Source organism: Solanum tuberosum, unplaced genomic scaffold (assembly GCF_000226075.1).
Source record: "Solanum tuberosum cultivar DM 1-3 516 R44 unplaced genomic scaffold, SolTub_3.0 scf00032, whole genome shotgun sequence".
Lineage (NCBI taxonomy): Eukaryota > Viridiplantae > Streptophyta > Magnoliopsida > Solanales > Solanaceae > Solanum > Solanum tuberosum.
In genome coordinates, this window is record NW_006238958.1 from 1,779,946 (window position 1) to 1,796,437 (window position 16,492).

The window sequence follows — 16,492 nt, forward strand, 5'->3', positions numbered from 1 at the left end:
GATCCGGATAGCAGGATCATAAAAAACAACAACATGCAGAAACACATACACACAATCTAAGAATAGGCATAACTACCTGTAGGTTGTTGCTAATAATTAGTTTGAGCCAAATGATTGCGGCAAAGCACTGAATGCAAGATACATATCACTTATTATATGATTCTTTTTGTCATTTAACTATATTTAGTTTAATTGTAATTTATACATTCTCTCTTTAATTTGTATATAACTCTTTACGTTTAAAGTGCTTCAATGCTTACAAGTTATAAAGCTATGGAGGAATGGGAAAAGACGGAACTCAGAGGATCTTTTCAGCTTCTATCATTCCCATATTATTATTATTATATAGAAAAAATCCAAGTAATCTCTTGTTAAATCATCCAAAATCTAGTGTGAGACGTGGCAGTTATAGTAAGCTATTGTCAGCTGCCTCAAAGTCTCAGAAAAAGGAAGATGCCTTAGAATATACCATCCTCTCATCAATCGGTTCGGCTCTAACATTAAACAGATAAGACACACAAATTATTAGACCAACCACTCCCTAGAAGGTAACTTATCCTTCGATAGATTTATTCCATTTCTTATACTATATAGTTGTATTTATATCATATTAAAATTAAATATTTACTAACTATAAATTTAGATCTCAATTATTGAGATTTTTAACTCATTGTTGTATAATTCAAAATTCATAAAATCTTCTGTCTTTGGTAGCAAACACATGGGCTATAACACAAAATGATTCATTAACTATTGAGTCAAAACGAATTAACTAGTGTAATCCAACAGTCAAAGTGCAACCCAAATCTAAACGCACAAAATAAATTTTGCTAATTTGGATGAATATTAAACTAATAATTAAGAAAAATACTTTATTATTTTCAAATAAATAAGAAAACAACATTTAAGACGGATAAAGTTATAACCCGTTATCACTTCTACCTGCTCCTATATAAACTTGCATTTTGCAAGAAACCACCCAAACCAGAATGAAAGCAATTCTCAACTACCCCATAGGCCCCATACTCTTTTTTAAAAATAGGAACCTGTAGTACAACAAACTGTTTTCTATCAACTTTTTTTTTTGCCCAAGTCAGTGGTCTGAAAAAAGAACACCATGAATTCTCAAGCTTCTTTGATGACCATCTCCCTACCAGAACAAGAAAAACTCATACACAAACTCCAAATCTTCAAGATTCAAGGTAAAGATAAACGTGGAAGCTCCATCCTTTGCGTCATCGGCAAACTTTTCCCTGGTTAGTTAATTCTTTGCTTTTTCTATGTGTATGTATTTCTGTCCGGCTAAATTAACCCAAAAATACTCTTTTAACATGTGTGATACTGTCTATTTTGGGAAAATCCGCAAGTTTTTCACCAAAAAATGGACATTTATCACACCATTAAGAGTATTGCTACTTTGTTCTCACATCTATCATATCTTTCTTTGTTATTCTAATTCTGATTTTTTTAATTGTACTGGTTGATTTATCAGCAAGGATTGTAAGTGTGGAGGCAGTGAACAAGTATCTACAAGAGAAGATATATCCAAGTTTAGAGCAGAGACAGTTCTCAATAGTGTACCTGCATACAGGGGTTAACAGAGCTGAAAATTTCCCTGGAATAGCTGCTCTCCGGTCGATCTGTGATGCTATGCCGGAAAACGTGAAAAATCATCTGAATGCTGTTTATTTCCTTCATCCAAGCCTACAGTCTCGACTCTTCCTTGCGCTTTTCGGCCGGCTCATCTTCACCGGAGGGTAATTCACTTTTCATAAGTCACTGTTCATTTCACTTTCTTACAAAAATCATAGATTTACGGTCAAGATTCTGGTGGTACCAAACTTCCAACTGCCCATTTTCCAGCACTAATCACGGCTATCATCTTGATCCACATGTCTAATTGAACAACTTTTAGAGTAGTAATGAAGAGTTTCACCTACTGCCATAAAAGTAGTATATTATATACAATGGTCTTTGAAGACCTGCCAACTTAAAATACTGAATTGGTGAAATCCCCTTTTATTCTTAAAGGAATACCCCATACTAGATAATAATAGGTTCTGAAACTAGCAAACTATACAAATCGGACCAATTAGTATTACTGCAATATTTTTTTTATTTAGCTGACTTTAAGAGCAACTATTTAATTGCAGGGTGTATTGGAAGATGAATTATGTGACCAGGCTAGAGTTCTTGTGGGAACACGTAAAGAGAAAGGAGATAGAAATACCCGAGTTCGTGTATGATCACGAAGAGGAGCTGGATGACTACCGTCCGATGATGGACTATGGAATGGAGGGAGATCATCCAAGGGTTTATGTTGATTCTACTGTTGAACCTGCAATTTCTATGTACTCAATGAGGTGTATTGCTTAGTTAAAAATGAGGAAGAACTGTTTTAAGGTGGGTCTTAGATGGGCTGAACTGATAATGTTTGCCGGCCTCTTAGGCTACTATGTTTTTTATCTTCAAGCATTAGTAGTTTTACTGTTAGAAAAGCTGCAAAATGCTTAGTGGTTATATGTCGCATTCCCAATTCTAGGTTTTGTTTAGACTGTAAAACGAAAAACCAAATGAGCATCAATAGATTTTTTTTTTCTTTCGACGAAACAGCAAGAGATTTAATATTCCAGCTTGTAGCTGAACTCAACAACTCTTCCTATCATTTCCAATGGACAAAGTGTTGTTTCCTCATTTCTTCTCTAAAACCAGCAATATATTTTTAAGAAGCAGATGTTAGGAAGTGGTTATGCATATACTGAACATTGGAGGCTTAGCTAAGTGGTTATGCATATACTGAACACGAAAAGGCATCCCTTTAGGATCATTTGGATTCCAGGAGACATGAGAATAAAATTGAAGCACAAGGCAGTCAGAGGCAGATGTCGCATGTTTGCTACAAGTTCAACCGAACCCAACATTTTGGACACATAGAGTATATCTATATGCAAGAATTACTAAAATTTCAATAAAGATTAAATTCAGAACCAAATACCAAAAGGGAAATAGGTTCAATTGCAAGATCTTAAAAAGAATCCTCAACTGGAAACGCACGACTTCTATAATGTCTTTGGTCATTCCATTTGGTTAAAGTCAATTGGCATCGTACTGATACCCACTCGGCCGCTCCCAAATAAACACAGACAAGTTCTAGGCTATCTCCAATTCCATCAGTTTTCTCCAGTGACTGTCTTAAATTGCGGAGAAATATTCTTTTCGATGTAACTATGATGTAGTAACATTTTTAATCTACAACCCTTCCAATACAATCATTCTATTTTTCCAAAATTCCAAAGATTTCACAAGCTTAGTTAAAATAAGTCACCCATAGGCTATACGGACTTAGCTTTCTGGTTAGTTTACTCATCTGAATGATACTCTTTCTGGTTAGTTTACTCATCTGAACGATACTCTTTCTGGTTAGTTTACACATCTGTATGATATTACAAGAGTAGACCTCCAGGTCCTGAATCCTAGCTAATATTCCGTTCCAGCTAATTAGTTGTTCACAATAAAAGTGAAGGTATTTACAGAAACACAAAGCAGACGCAGTAAGATCATGCAATTACATAGGAATGTTGCAGGCATAAATAAATCTGTTGGTACAGGTTTATTCACAACATATGAATATTTGATTAATAGGAATGTTGCAGTCACCCAGATTGCATCAAGAAAATGTAGGTACATGTTTACTTACAGCACACCACTAATTGATAATTTGCGTCTCATATACAAATTAATTCCATCCATCAAATTGAACTCTGGCCAGAAAAACATATTCACAAACCACCTCAATGGAGGAATCCACCAAGGTCCACTGCAACAAGATAACAACACGATTCAAAAGGTATTATACACTGTAAGCAGAGATCAAAATAGAGGATGGATGAACAGGTCTACTAAAAAGTTCCTTCTTTTACCTATTTTCCTAAATCAACTTTTCCCCATCCAAACCGTAAAAGAACAAAGAATTTAAGAAACATATGCATTTATGCAAATTTCAAAATTACATGCTCATCGTAGAGCTAGAGATTTCCATTAAGTTTGTCCGGTTATTGGAGGGAAAAATTGGAAATCATATGAATTGCCTAATCAAAGAAAAACAGACAGATGAAACATCAGATAACAGTTACCCAAGAAGTTGGAGAAACTCAATATCTAAGCCCTTTTGACATGTAAATTAACTTAATTCAGATAGATGAGTATCAGGACCCACAATTACTACTGAATAAAATGGTAACTGCTCAGTTCTTTATGCATAATATAAACTTATATTTTTCTAATAGGACTATTGCAACTGGTATTACTTCATCTTAACAGAAGACTCTCTATATCTAGCATATTCACAACATCAACACAAGCTAATATTCTAGGCCAAAGGAAGCAATTTATTTCCCATGAAACAGTCAAAATGTATTGTTTCATTGGGGAATAACTAACGCTCATCGATGTGTTCTCCCTAAAGTCTCTCCTGACTGCAATCTTATTATTGGCACTATAGGGTCTTTCAGTTGTATTGGAGGTACAAATATCTCCATACAAGTTTTAAAAAGTAAGCTGTGTGCAGTCTATTTACACTTAAATTGAATTGTGCTTCATCTATAACTTCAAATATCTTATAATCGATCCAATCAAGCTTCTGGTGAAATTCAAGAAGTTGACTGTTAATCTCTCTAGAGTTGTCAAGAGAGTAGTACAATATATTACATCAGTGACCAGACTAGAAATACAGTTCACAAAGTAAAACAACCTAACATACACAAAAAAGGATAGGCAGACTTACATTGTCAACATGGATTTGGAGTGAACCAAATTGGAGGAGGCCAACGAAGCACAGAATGTGAATTGCGAGGACAGCAGGACAACGCTTCAATACTACCATCCGCTAAATTGTAATACCCTAAATCATGATTTCCATCAACACCATCATAGTTAGCCTCACAATAATCATCAGTAAAGTAAATCCTGTTTCCTTCACATCCAGGAAAATCAGAAGCCAACAATGCCAACGAAGAATTTTCTCCTAAAAACAACATTGTCTCACCCAAACTGTTAATCTCCTCCCACTCACACCTTGGTCTTTCTAAAACCAACCTAAAGACACAAAATTCAACTGTCTTATACACCACATCAAGCTGATGATACGCAGCGTCAATATCAAGCTCCAAAAATCTAGTCACCAGTAAAAACTCATCATTTGTTTTGACCAAATACTGCATATCACCACCAATTTGCTTAGGAGTTTCAATAAACGAAACACTAGGTGTGTCACCACTAACATCACAAACTGCAATTTCTCCAGATTTATGAACAGCATAGAACAATCCTTCAAAATAGATAACATCCTCATCGTAAAACCGTGCATCATCGATAAATTTCCATGAATGTTCTCCATTTTTGCAGTAAGCAAGCTCACCTGTTTCATTAAGGATCACCATCGTAATAAAATTCGGATCACGTGAAGGACTACTAGAAATGACAGCCTTCCTAATAAACGAATCACGCATTTCTTTCAAATTACGAGCGTAAACCTCGCCATGAGGAGATCGGAGGGTAAATTCCCGACCGACGCTATAAAAATTGAAATTCACCACATTAGGAAATTGAGAAACCGGTGGAAGATTAAAAGTTACTTTTGTAAGTGGATTAATAACGAAAATTGACGGCGATTCGTCGACGATGATGAGCCAGCCATGGGAAGAGCCGCATCGTCGGCGGCTGTTTGAAGCCTCAGGAAGATTGAGGAAGTGAACCTTGTTGTCAACGAAGTTGAAAAAACCACGCCGGTTCGACTGGTTTTTTGGGAGCATTAACCATGGGAGTTGACATGGTAGGTTTTTGGGAGTCGCCGGCGTTGAGGAACGCCAGCTAGGACAAACTGCCCGGAAATGGAGGTAGTCACGGAGGTCAATTAACTTATTCACGATCGTGTCCAGAAGCTCCGGTGGAAGTTCCGACCAGTCATTGTCAACCGACATGGTTTTAGATAATACCATTGAAATATATTAGTGATATATGCCCCAAAAAAAGAGAGAGACTTGATATATTAAAGCTTTAATGAATATATTATCTAGCGAATATATATGATGTACGCATAAAAATGTATATATTAGCTTAGGAATATAAATATTTTTGGTTCAATGTCAACTTAATTAGACAATTGTTACTATTATTTTATTATTAATTAGACAAAACTAAACTAATTTGTAATCAAGTGATGAACCTTTGATTTTTCATTCAAAATTATCAAACATTATCTGCTTGAGGCATTTCATTAATTAAAATCGAAGAGATTTACTCCAAAAGTTCCACGCAGCTTCATTTATACAATGGCATGGGAGGATAGGGAACTTACATCTTACCCCTACCTGTTCGAAAGACTGTTTTTAGAGATCCCAATTCAAATACCACATTATCAAAGTAGGTATGAAAAAGATAAATAACAGTGAAGAAAACAAAACAACTAATAGGGAAATATTAACCATCACATAGCAACACAGAGGAACATACAACTATATAAAGTTTGAAAAACCATTGCGAATAGCTACTTCAAAAGTTCAGCTTGCCATGTCAAATTATCAATGTTTAAATAAGAACATGTAATTTGCCAAATTACAGTTTGTTCACTTCAGCAAAAACTAAAGCGTATTGCTTCACTTCGACCATAACATTTGAAGCACTATAACAAAATTAACAAAGTTTCAAGATTTAAATTTTGACATATCCTAGAAGGATCAAGAGCTTTCTCTGTCTTTGCTCCATGGAGATCCCTTGAAAGAATAGAACACCATATATGATAGAAGTAAAAAGTTTACATGATATTGGTGCACGAGATGCACAGAGTTGTTTGATAGAGCATAGCCTATGAGTTGACCAAATCAGCATCGTGCGCTGCCTCGCCATTCTTTGCATCGGTGCTCTCACCATTGTTGAGAGCAACTAAATCAGCCTCAACAACAGTTTTAACAACTTCTGAACCATCACCAGCAGAATTAACATTACCAGTGCTCTCACCATTGTTGACAGCAACTAAACCAGCCTCAACAACAGTTTTAACAGCTTCTGTACCAGCACCAGTAGAATTAACGCTATCGGTGCTCTCACCATTCTTGACAGCACCTAAACCAGCCTCAACAGCAGTTTCAACAACTTCCGGACCACCACCAGCAGGTTTAACAATATCCACAGCACGCAGATCAGGGTAATTACGATGGTTCAGGGAATGCAGCCACACAGCCATTGTCCCTTCTTTTTGTTCTGTCGATGCAATATGACTATAGATATACTTCATTTTGAATTCTTCTGCCTCCTCTAAATAAGCTTTCAGAGACACTTCTTCATGAGTGTCCTTCCACTTACTGTTATATGAGGTGAAAAAGCATTCGTCCAAATACAATCCAACCTCAGGCGCCATGGGAACATTGATGTTGACATCCCTGATATGATCAAATTGTATCAGATTAAACCATGCTTACCTACTCAAAACTTAAAAACAGAATAACTAACAAAGAGTAACACATACCTTCGGAAGGCAGTTACAATTAACGATTCAGGAGCACAATTTCTCATGATAGCTACAGCAAGACCAATCATTTTACGGATTTGATGAAGCATGAAGCTCTGACCAACAACCTCACACTTCACAAAATCAATGCCATCAACATTAACTACAGTATTTGCATTAAAGGAAATGATATATCGCTTGGCAGCAGGGTCATCAGCTTTTGTTCTAGTTGTGAAATTGTGAAAATTATGAGTTCCTTCATAGTACTTCAAAATTCTGTTAAATCTCTCTTTTTCTTTCTCTCCATAGCAAAACACACTCTCTTCCACCTGTTCTTCCATTTTAGCATTTTCATTGCTTCCTTCAACTTCACCATTCCTTTCTTCAACCTTCTCACTCAAAGAAGCTTCATTTTCAATTACCATATTTGTATCAGTAGTCGGATCATTTGCATTAACTACTGGTGCATCAACAATAATAACTGACTGAGTTATTGGATCGAAAACACGTCTACCCATTACTCCAACGACTTTACGACCCCTTTCTGGACAATTTAAACACTTAGCAAGCTCTTTTCCAGATCCTAAACTAGCTAACACGCTTTCTCTATCACGATGTGCATATGGATCAAGAGCAAAAACAGGAACCAAATACACATACCTACGCTTATCACAAAACTTCTTAGCACTAAACGCATTCGTTACACGTTTAAACCCAAAGATCCGGATTTGAGGAACGAGAATGGAGTTAAGCCGATCAATAAAACCAGGCGGATCGACGTAAAACCGACCCGAAACAACTTGACCCACGGCGCTAACGCCCTTATCAGTACGAGCAGAACGAGCCCACTCGTACTTTCTGGGTTGACATTTATCATGGTCAGGCACACCACCTGCTTGATAAAGTGCTTCTTCTAAATCTCCTTCGATTGTTTTTGCTCCAGGATTCTTCTGCATACCCTGATATCCTACTCCACAGTAAGCAAAGAATATTGCTACTTTCCTGCGCTTGTATCTAGGTTTCCTCTCCGGAGCAGAACCATCTCCGGCGCCGGCGGCGTATTCTTCGTCGTCGGAAGTAGTGGTGGTGGACATTTTCAGCTTTTTGGGTTGTGGTTCTTCGGTAATTGATGAAGGAACTGGTTCTTTCTCCATGTTCGATTTCAATAATCAGAGGGAATTGGAAATTTGGGAATGAAAGAGATGGTGGCCATTACAGAGCAATTTGTTGATTGGGGATTTTATCAAACCCTAATAAAACCCTAGAACCAACTGCCCGGCGCCACGATGGATCTGAAAATGGTATGCTGCTCCTGATTGTACCATTTGAATGGACTATAGTACTCGAAGGATTTTGGAAATTAAAAATTTTCAAAAAGAAAAAAAAAGAAGAAAGGGGTGATGCTATACATTTGGGACATACAAAAATTGATATCTAATTTTTTTTTTAAAAAAAGAAATTGATATTTTAAACAAACTTTAGAAAAAATTATGTTTGAAAGTCAAAGTTATCTTTTCTATATATGAATTTAATTAGCAAAAAGACTAAAAGTAGTGAATAAAATCAAAACCACTTTTTCAAATTTAAAATTTTTATCTATAAAAGAAGTTACAATTTGATCAAGTAGTATCATGATTCAACCGGCATAGACGAAATTACATTAAAATTAAGGAGGAGAATTGAGATTAGTTAGATGTAATTAAGCATGATGGCGGTTTATAACTATAACAAAAAACGAAATGATCAATAATTTAGGGTGTTGATTTGAAGAATAATATGAGCCAGAAAAATAAATTAAAGGTATTTCTAGATTAATAGATGGATAAAGAGTATTTGTGAATCCTTTTCTATACGTTGAGATATTTATATTCCTACAACTATTTTTTGATATTTTTCCACTCAAAAACAACATAATTACGAACAATTTAAAATGAAGATGCGTTAAATATTATTTATTTTAAAATAGAAAAACAAAGATAAAAATTCAAAAGAAAAGAAGGAAAAAATAAATAACTTTTCTCAGAGCAGGGTCAAGGCCTAGGTGTCGAGCCAAAAGAGCTTAACCGAACTCTTATAGTTTGATTAATAAACTACTTTAAAAAAAAGAAAATTATTAGAGTGCATACATATTTTAGTGTAGTTAAATAGGGAATTAAATCTCTTTGTCCCTTTACATATCTTTTTACATATTGAATAAGAGAAAAGCTGTAATTCATCTTTGGATGCCAGTGTATATAAATTGGATACTAATTAAATGACACTCGTATTTCATGTTATCTAAATTGGTGTTCATTTGGTTTCGAATTAATATAAAAAATAAAACTATTTAATGTTATATTCAATTGATATGCAGTTTGTATAGAATTAGTATCCTGAAATTATAAGAGAAAATATGTAATTCATATGTTAACAGATCTAGTTAAGTTTTAAAATGTGTATGAATTATTTGGTACTATGTTTATGATGTTTTTTTTCAAAACTAAAGTCCAATAAAAATCTGGCTAATGTTGATATCCAAATTGTATACACTTGGTATCCAACTTGAGAATTTTTGACAAATTTAAAATAAAAATGAATGTAGTTGGTATCTAACTGGAAGAAAACAGTGCATATTGTAGAAATCCCACGCCTAGGATTAGAGAAATCAAGGATGTATTGATGAAAATAATGTTGAGTTACAAGCTCCTTATATAGGGAGACAATTGTAGAGTCCTGCTACAATACATATTACTACTATAATAATAAAATAATTATAAATAATCTAATCCTGGTTGTACTATAATCCTAATCGGAATCTAATCATAGTCGTAATATAATCCTAATTAATATAAGTAGTCTAATCCTAGTGCGACTCTAATTCTACAGCAGTGCTGTCAACTAGTCAGTCAGCTTCGTTGGACCTGTTCCTTTGACATATTCCAATCGTTAGCTTCCTTCTTCATCAACACTTGTTGTAGACACGCCAGTCAGCTTCGTTGTACCTGTTCCTTTGATATGTCCAATCGTCAGCTTCCTTCTTTTTCAACACTTCCCCTCAAGCTAGTGAGTAGAGGAACGGTTACTCCTAGCTTGCTTCAAATACCCAACAAAAAAACTTTGAATACCCAGCAAAAATTTGTTTTGTCAATGTTTCGGTATGAATGTGATGTCTAGTTGTTGCTTGTGATAGTTCATCTGCAGATTGATACAAGTAGTTCCACCAGTAAAAACACTTAAGAGCAATATGATTATTCCTATCACAGATTTGACATGACTCAATATTATTCCTCTCCTTATTTTCACTTTGGAAACTTTTATTGTTCCGTGAACCTGGTCCATATTGACTGTTCTGAGAACCTGTTTCTTGTCCAGCAAGCTTGAAATCTGTTTCTCTGCAGTTGATTTTGTTGTTTCCTCTTCCTCTGCCTCTTTGAGCAGATAATACTATGTTATGATTTTGTTGTGGCACCTTTTCTTCATCTTCCCTTATATCAAAACTCGTGGGAGCATAAACAAATTGATTAAGGGTGGAATGTGGAATCTTACCTATATGACAAAGGTCATGTATTTGAGACTTAAACCTCTAGCAAAATTAATTGCTTTTGTTGCTTAAATATAAGCTTTTTCCAAGCATTCTTACATCTCCTTGGCAGTTGAGCAGCCCACAATTAGGTGCATGTTTTCTTCAGTCAAAGTGCTTGAGATCCAACTTCTTAGTAACACATTTTTCTCCTTCCAATAATCAATGGTGCCACTATCTTTTGCATCTTTCTCAGTCTCTACAATTTTCCCAGCAGTCTGTCCAGTGAAACAATTACTTTTACTTGGTTCATTCTCTGTGATGAGATAGTTAGTTTCATCACGTGAATCAATTGGGATATTTGTGTCCTCCATATAAGGTAGTTTGTTGGCTTAGATTTAATGGAGCAAGCGACGAAGATTTGGTGAAGTGAGGAGGTTGACATAGTTTTGATAGAATGGGCCATTGCAACGTGTGGTTTTTTTTTTATCAATACTCAGAGAGCGAAAAAGCTTTTATGCTCTGATATCATGTAAAAATCTCACGTCTAGGATTAGAGAAATCAAAGATTGTATTGATGAAAATAATGTTGAGTTACAAGCTCCTCATATAGGGAGACAATTGTAGAGTCCTAAGTTAACTATATTTAGAGTCCTACTACAATACATATTACTACTATAATAATAAAATAATTATAAATAATCCAATCCTACTTGTACTATAATCCTAATCGGAATCTAATCCTAGTCGTAATATAATCCTAATTAATATAAGTAGTCTAATCCTAGTGTGACTCTAATTCTACAACAGTGTTGTAAACTCGTCAGTCAGCTTCGTTTGACCTCTTCCTTTGACATGTTCCAATCGTCAGCTTCCTTCTTCATCAACACTTGTTGTAGACACGTCAGTCAGCTTCGTTGGACCTGTTCCTTTGACATGTTCCAATCGTCAGCTTCCTTCTTCTTCAACACATATTATAAATCATCAAAAACATACAACTGTAGCAAAAATAATTATATATCATCCAAAAATTAAAAAAAAAAACATATAATAGTCTAAGCTGCAATCAACTATCTCAAATTTGATTTTTGTGGTCTTGGTGTAGGATAATTACTGATATCCGGAGCATGTTCTTTTGCTATGCAGGGTCTACCAAATTTGCTAGCAACAGTTCCAATTACTTTACTCTCACTAATCGCGCCATATCGTTCTTGATTTTTCCGTACTGCCTTATGATTGTTGTGTACGTTTGACGATGGTACTTTGCATCGATATTAATGGAACTCATATCAAAAACTTCATTACTCAGCAAATAAACATGTGTACATGTCACAATTACTGAAATACAATTGAAAGAAAAATAATTTTGAGAAATAGAGTGAATTAGTTTTCTGATAAAATCACTAAAAGATAGAAATACATACTTTGAACCTGACTCTTGTTGAGGCACATTCGCCAGATGCTTGACTTCGAGTGGGTCGAATTGAGACTTGTCAACATATGCATGGAGAAATTGTTTCTATGGAAGATGATTGAAGAAGTGAAATTTGCCCTTTCTTTTGATTGTAAAATGAAGATTTTTTTTACTGAATAGGTGTAGAAACGGTTTCTATGGAAGATGATTGAAGAGGTGAAAGAGGAATTGGTAATTTTTGAACGTGTGGTAGTGGGGTGATGTTGTGATGACTAGAACAAGTGTGGTAACATGAGGGTGTGAGTTAGACATGTAACGGTAAAAAAGGAACAAGAATCAAGATAAAATCCCTAAAAATGTGTAAGAGATAATTATGGTAGATTCTTTATTTATATTATTTAATAATAAATATAAAAGTATAAAAGACTAATTATTTCATAAAGTAAAATTAAATTGATTTATAAATAAAAGGTGATTTGTTATAATCCGCAATTAAAATGTTAAGCAAGAATATTTTAAAAGTAGATTTAATACCTGTAATATTATTTAATAATAAGTTAAATTTTAAAATTATCAATAAATTAATATTTACTATTAATTTATCAACTAATGGCATAACACGCAGACATGTATACTAGTATAAATAATAAACAAACGTGTCAGAAAAAAAAGAAAGCCATTTGGACAAAAATTCTAGGTCAATAGTAGTATACATTGATGAAGAATTTTTTCACCCCAAAATAGTAGTATAAACTATAGTATATATAATGTGTTTTTTTCATATATACATGATATAATGATAATATTTAGTAGTACAATAGTATTTCAATATACATAGTATTTTAATGGTACATAAATTACAGTGGTACTGTAGTATATTAATCATGTTAGTTCCTCTATTGAGTGTCATAGAAGAACAAAAGTACATTTTGAGAATAATGCAATAAATTTGATAGAAGTTTTTAATACTTAGGAAAATTTTTATGTACAACTAAAATTGAGAATTAAAACAATATTTTGAAGGTAAATATATGAAAGTAATTAACTATTTTAATCATGGTAAAGGCTTATCTTTAATTTACTAAATCTCAGCCATTGATTTGAATCTATAACATGTGTCTCTTATAACTTGAGGAAAATGGAAAGATAAATGGAGAGGAACTAAATCCATATTTACTCACGTTTTAGATTTTTAAAAATGAGATAAAGTAGAAAACCTAGTAAATAAACCAATAAAATGAGAAAAAAAAAAGATAAATATGAATGGATTAATAGACATATCAAGGTTCAGCTGTGAATTCGCAAAGAGGTTCAGGGTTCGTAATTTGAGTAAGGATCTTTCACCTATCTAAAATCGGGCTCTTATGAACTCTCACCATCCCTATGGTACTATGGCTGTACAACTACAGTACCCAATGAAGAGATTTTCCACTCTTTGTTTTGTAAAGTAGGGGTTATGGGTTACCGTGCTCTATCTAGAATCGACCATGTTATTGTAAAGTAGGGGGTTGTGGGTTACCGTGCTCTATCTAGAATCGACCATGTTAGAAGTCTTAAGGTAGAGAGGTTGATTGTGCTTCATGTCTCCCAAGAGCATATTGTTCTGAGTGAGGGTAATGTTTGCTAGCGTTGCTTCCTGTTTTTCTTTCTTAGCGAAATGCGGGCTTCCATTCACATCAAACATCGTTCTTTTCCCTTTGCCCCTACCTTGGTGTTGACCGTAGGTTCGCTAGCTTCCTTTCCGGTCTCGTATGGGGAGTAAGTTAAGCCATTCCACTAAAATACTCTTGATTGATTGAGCTTTCTCAGTCTTGGTTTGAAAACCTTGACAGTTCAGTTCGTGTAGTTCGTAGCCATCGTTAGAGGAAAGAACTTGTATTACAAGGGTCATTAACTGTAAATCTGGCAATTCCTACCAGGGTGATGGGTCAGAGCGGATTCCCTTGCTTTAAGGCAGGAATAACGGAATGGTTAGGGGGCTTGTCTTTAAGCAACTGGCTTCCACGTAGATTATTTCTAATTCTCGTTATTAGTCGACATAGATCGGGGGTTAGAACTTGTTTAGACAAGCTTATAACTTTTGACTTATTAATAAAAAATCAGAAATTAAGAATTCTAAACTTTTGGTGTGTTTTATCCAAACAACAGAATTTTTTTTAAAAGCACTTAAAATAAATCAATCTAAACAAAGAAAAAACATCAAGAGATAGAGGCATATAATATAATCATAGCCTAGTGCTTTATGGGATAACAGAGGAACTCCAAAAGCAAAGAACGTCTAAAGAAGGTACAAACAAATGCATAGTAGGAGCCTTTTCTTTCCTAGTTGACAAACATACATATATCAAATCAAAGGGGAATTTACAAGCATAACCTGAAGAAAATTTAAATTAGCTTAGAATTTAGAGATTCTTATAGATAAAAAGAAATTTATAGTATAAATTAAAAAAAGGAAGGCCCAATCCGGCTACCTAATTAAGTGACTATTAATTTTATTTGAGTTAAAGAACCCAATTACCAGTGACCTAAAAATATGGATCACAAAAAAAAGAATAAGCTTAAAAAAAAGGCCCAATCCGGCTAACTGATTAAGAGACTATTAGTTTTATTTGAGTTAAAGATCCAATTTATTGAAGATGAGAGAATATCAATAAGGATGATGTGGTCCTTCCCCTAACAAAGATTTGTAGATAGTTACTAGTTCACTATTTTTCTGCTTTTATATAGTACTACTAAAGTTTCATTTTCTAGGGTGGGCCTCTTATTAGGCGACCCATTCATGCCTTTTGATTTTTGTTTGTCTCATAATCGTTATGTTTATTTTGACCGTAACACTCTCTTGCATTATTATGGGCATAAAAACAGAAAAGCTTGATCCTATGTTGAATATATGATTTTAATAAGGAGAGTGAATATTAATGAGGTAGCAAAAAAAACTTTGAAGATTGAAATTGACAGAGACCAAAGCAACCATGAGGATCCTAACAATCCATCATGGATCGTTTGAACATCATTTTGCAATCAAAATCATAATTTCCCTTAAAACAGTTTAATATTGTCAAATATTTTGATTGACTGTGATATATGTGAGGTTTATTATTCTATTCTGTTCTTTGTTGCTTGGTATACTTTCTGCAGTAAATTAATGAAAATAGATTTCATTTGTTGAAATTCAATTTTCTTTTGATAAAATTACTAATTATTATTACTATATATCTTTGTTTCCTTGTTTACAAAACTAAGTGTGGATATGTTGCAGAAGCTTTGGATGCCCAAGTTAAGTTATTTCACGGAGTGAACTAACTGGATGAGATGGACAAATGCACGTCTTTGATTTTTTTCCTAAGAGCTATGAAACTTTTAAGTTTTTCTTTTGGGATGAATCAAATTTAGATTATGACTTTAAGTAACTAACTATTTCTCGATCCCTTGCATTTTAATTCTAGTTTAATGTTTTCTTTTGATTCTAGAATATTCAAGATTATTGATTAGAATTTCCGCCATTGTCATTGCTTTATGTCTTTTCTATGTTGCTTCTGAATCGTCTTTTATATCATCTCTTTCTTACCATCGTTATTTTCTCATTCACCCTCACTGTTACATATTCACATTTCATCATTGTTACCACCCTATTTCATTGCCATTGTTAATACTCTGTTTCTCCACCATTGATACTTTAGATCTTCTTTAGCGGTGAAGTACTGTATCCATTGATTAAATAGAACCTGCAATTTTTGTGACTTGAAAGAGCGCAGTAAAAATGAGGTATATAATCTTTGAAATCATACAGTAAAATATTTTTTCTTTGTAATTTTTGAATTGTGTTGCAGGGCTCCTCATCTTTTACAAATCCGACACTGGTCGCTTTTCCACCTCTGGTATCTCTTCCAATACCAGTGTCAATTTCTCCTCCTGCAAATTTTATATACATCGAAGGCATTAGAGATTTTATATACACCGAAGGCCAATTTCACAATTACATTCACACCGTTGAAGTGACTTTTCCTCTCATGGGGTGCCTTTATCAACTACTCCTACTCGTTTTCAAATGGTGAGAAACTTACAATATTTGCTT

General features: G+C 34.2%; 3 protein-coding genes across 4 annotated transcripts; 1 reads left to right on the forward strand and 2 right to left on the reverse strand.

Annotated features, from left to right (window-relative positions):
• The first annotated feature begins 950 nt into the window (after positions 1-950).
• Positions 951-2,610, forward strand: LOC102586010 (ganglioside-induced differentiation-associated protein 2). The gene is made up of 3 exons (XM_006342033.2): positions 951-1,256; positions 1,493-1,757; positions 2,154-2,610. Exons 1-3 carry the CDS (start codon positions 1,118-1,120, stop codon positions 2,374-2,376), a joined length of 627 nt encoding a protein of 208 aa, XP_006342095.1. The 5' UTR covers positions 951-1,117; the 3' UTR covers positions 2,377-2,610.
• Positions 2,611-3,591: 981 nt separating this feature from the next.
• On the reverse strand, positions 3,592-6,058 carry LOC102585443 (F-box protein SKIP23-like). Of its 2 annotated transcripts, none has more exons than XM_006342031.2 (2): positions 4,784-6,058; positions 3,592-3,817 (listed from the first exon to the last, which is right to left on the reverse strand). In XM_006342031.2, exon 1 carries the CDS (start codon positions 5,994-5,996, stop codon positions 4,788-4,790), a length of 1,209 nt encoding a protein of 402 aa, XP_006342093.1. In that variant the 5' UTR covers positions 5,997-6,058; the 3' UTR covers positions 3,592-3,817; positions 4,784-4,787. The 2 variants fall into 2 exon arrangements, with proteins under 2 accessions (XP_006342093.1, XP_006342094.1); XM_006342032.2 differs by lacking the exon at positions 3,592-3,817 and adding an exon at positions 3,847-4,088.
• A 406-nt stretch (positions 6,059-6,464) lies between these two features.
• Positions 6,465-8,830, reverse strand: LOC102585116 (tRNA pseudouridine synthase A, mitochondrial). Its single transcript, XM_006342030.2, has 2 exons — positions 7,523-8,830; positions 6,465-7,436 (listed from the first exon to the last, which is right to left on the reverse strand). Exons 1-2 carry the CDS (start codon positions 8,656-8,658, stop codon positions 6,863-6,865), a joined length of 1,710 nt encoding a protein of 569 aa, XP_006342092.1. The 5' UTR covers positions 8,659-8,830; the 3' UTR covers positions 6,465-6,862.
• Between the last annotated feature and the right edge of the window lie 7,662 nt (positions 8,831-16,492).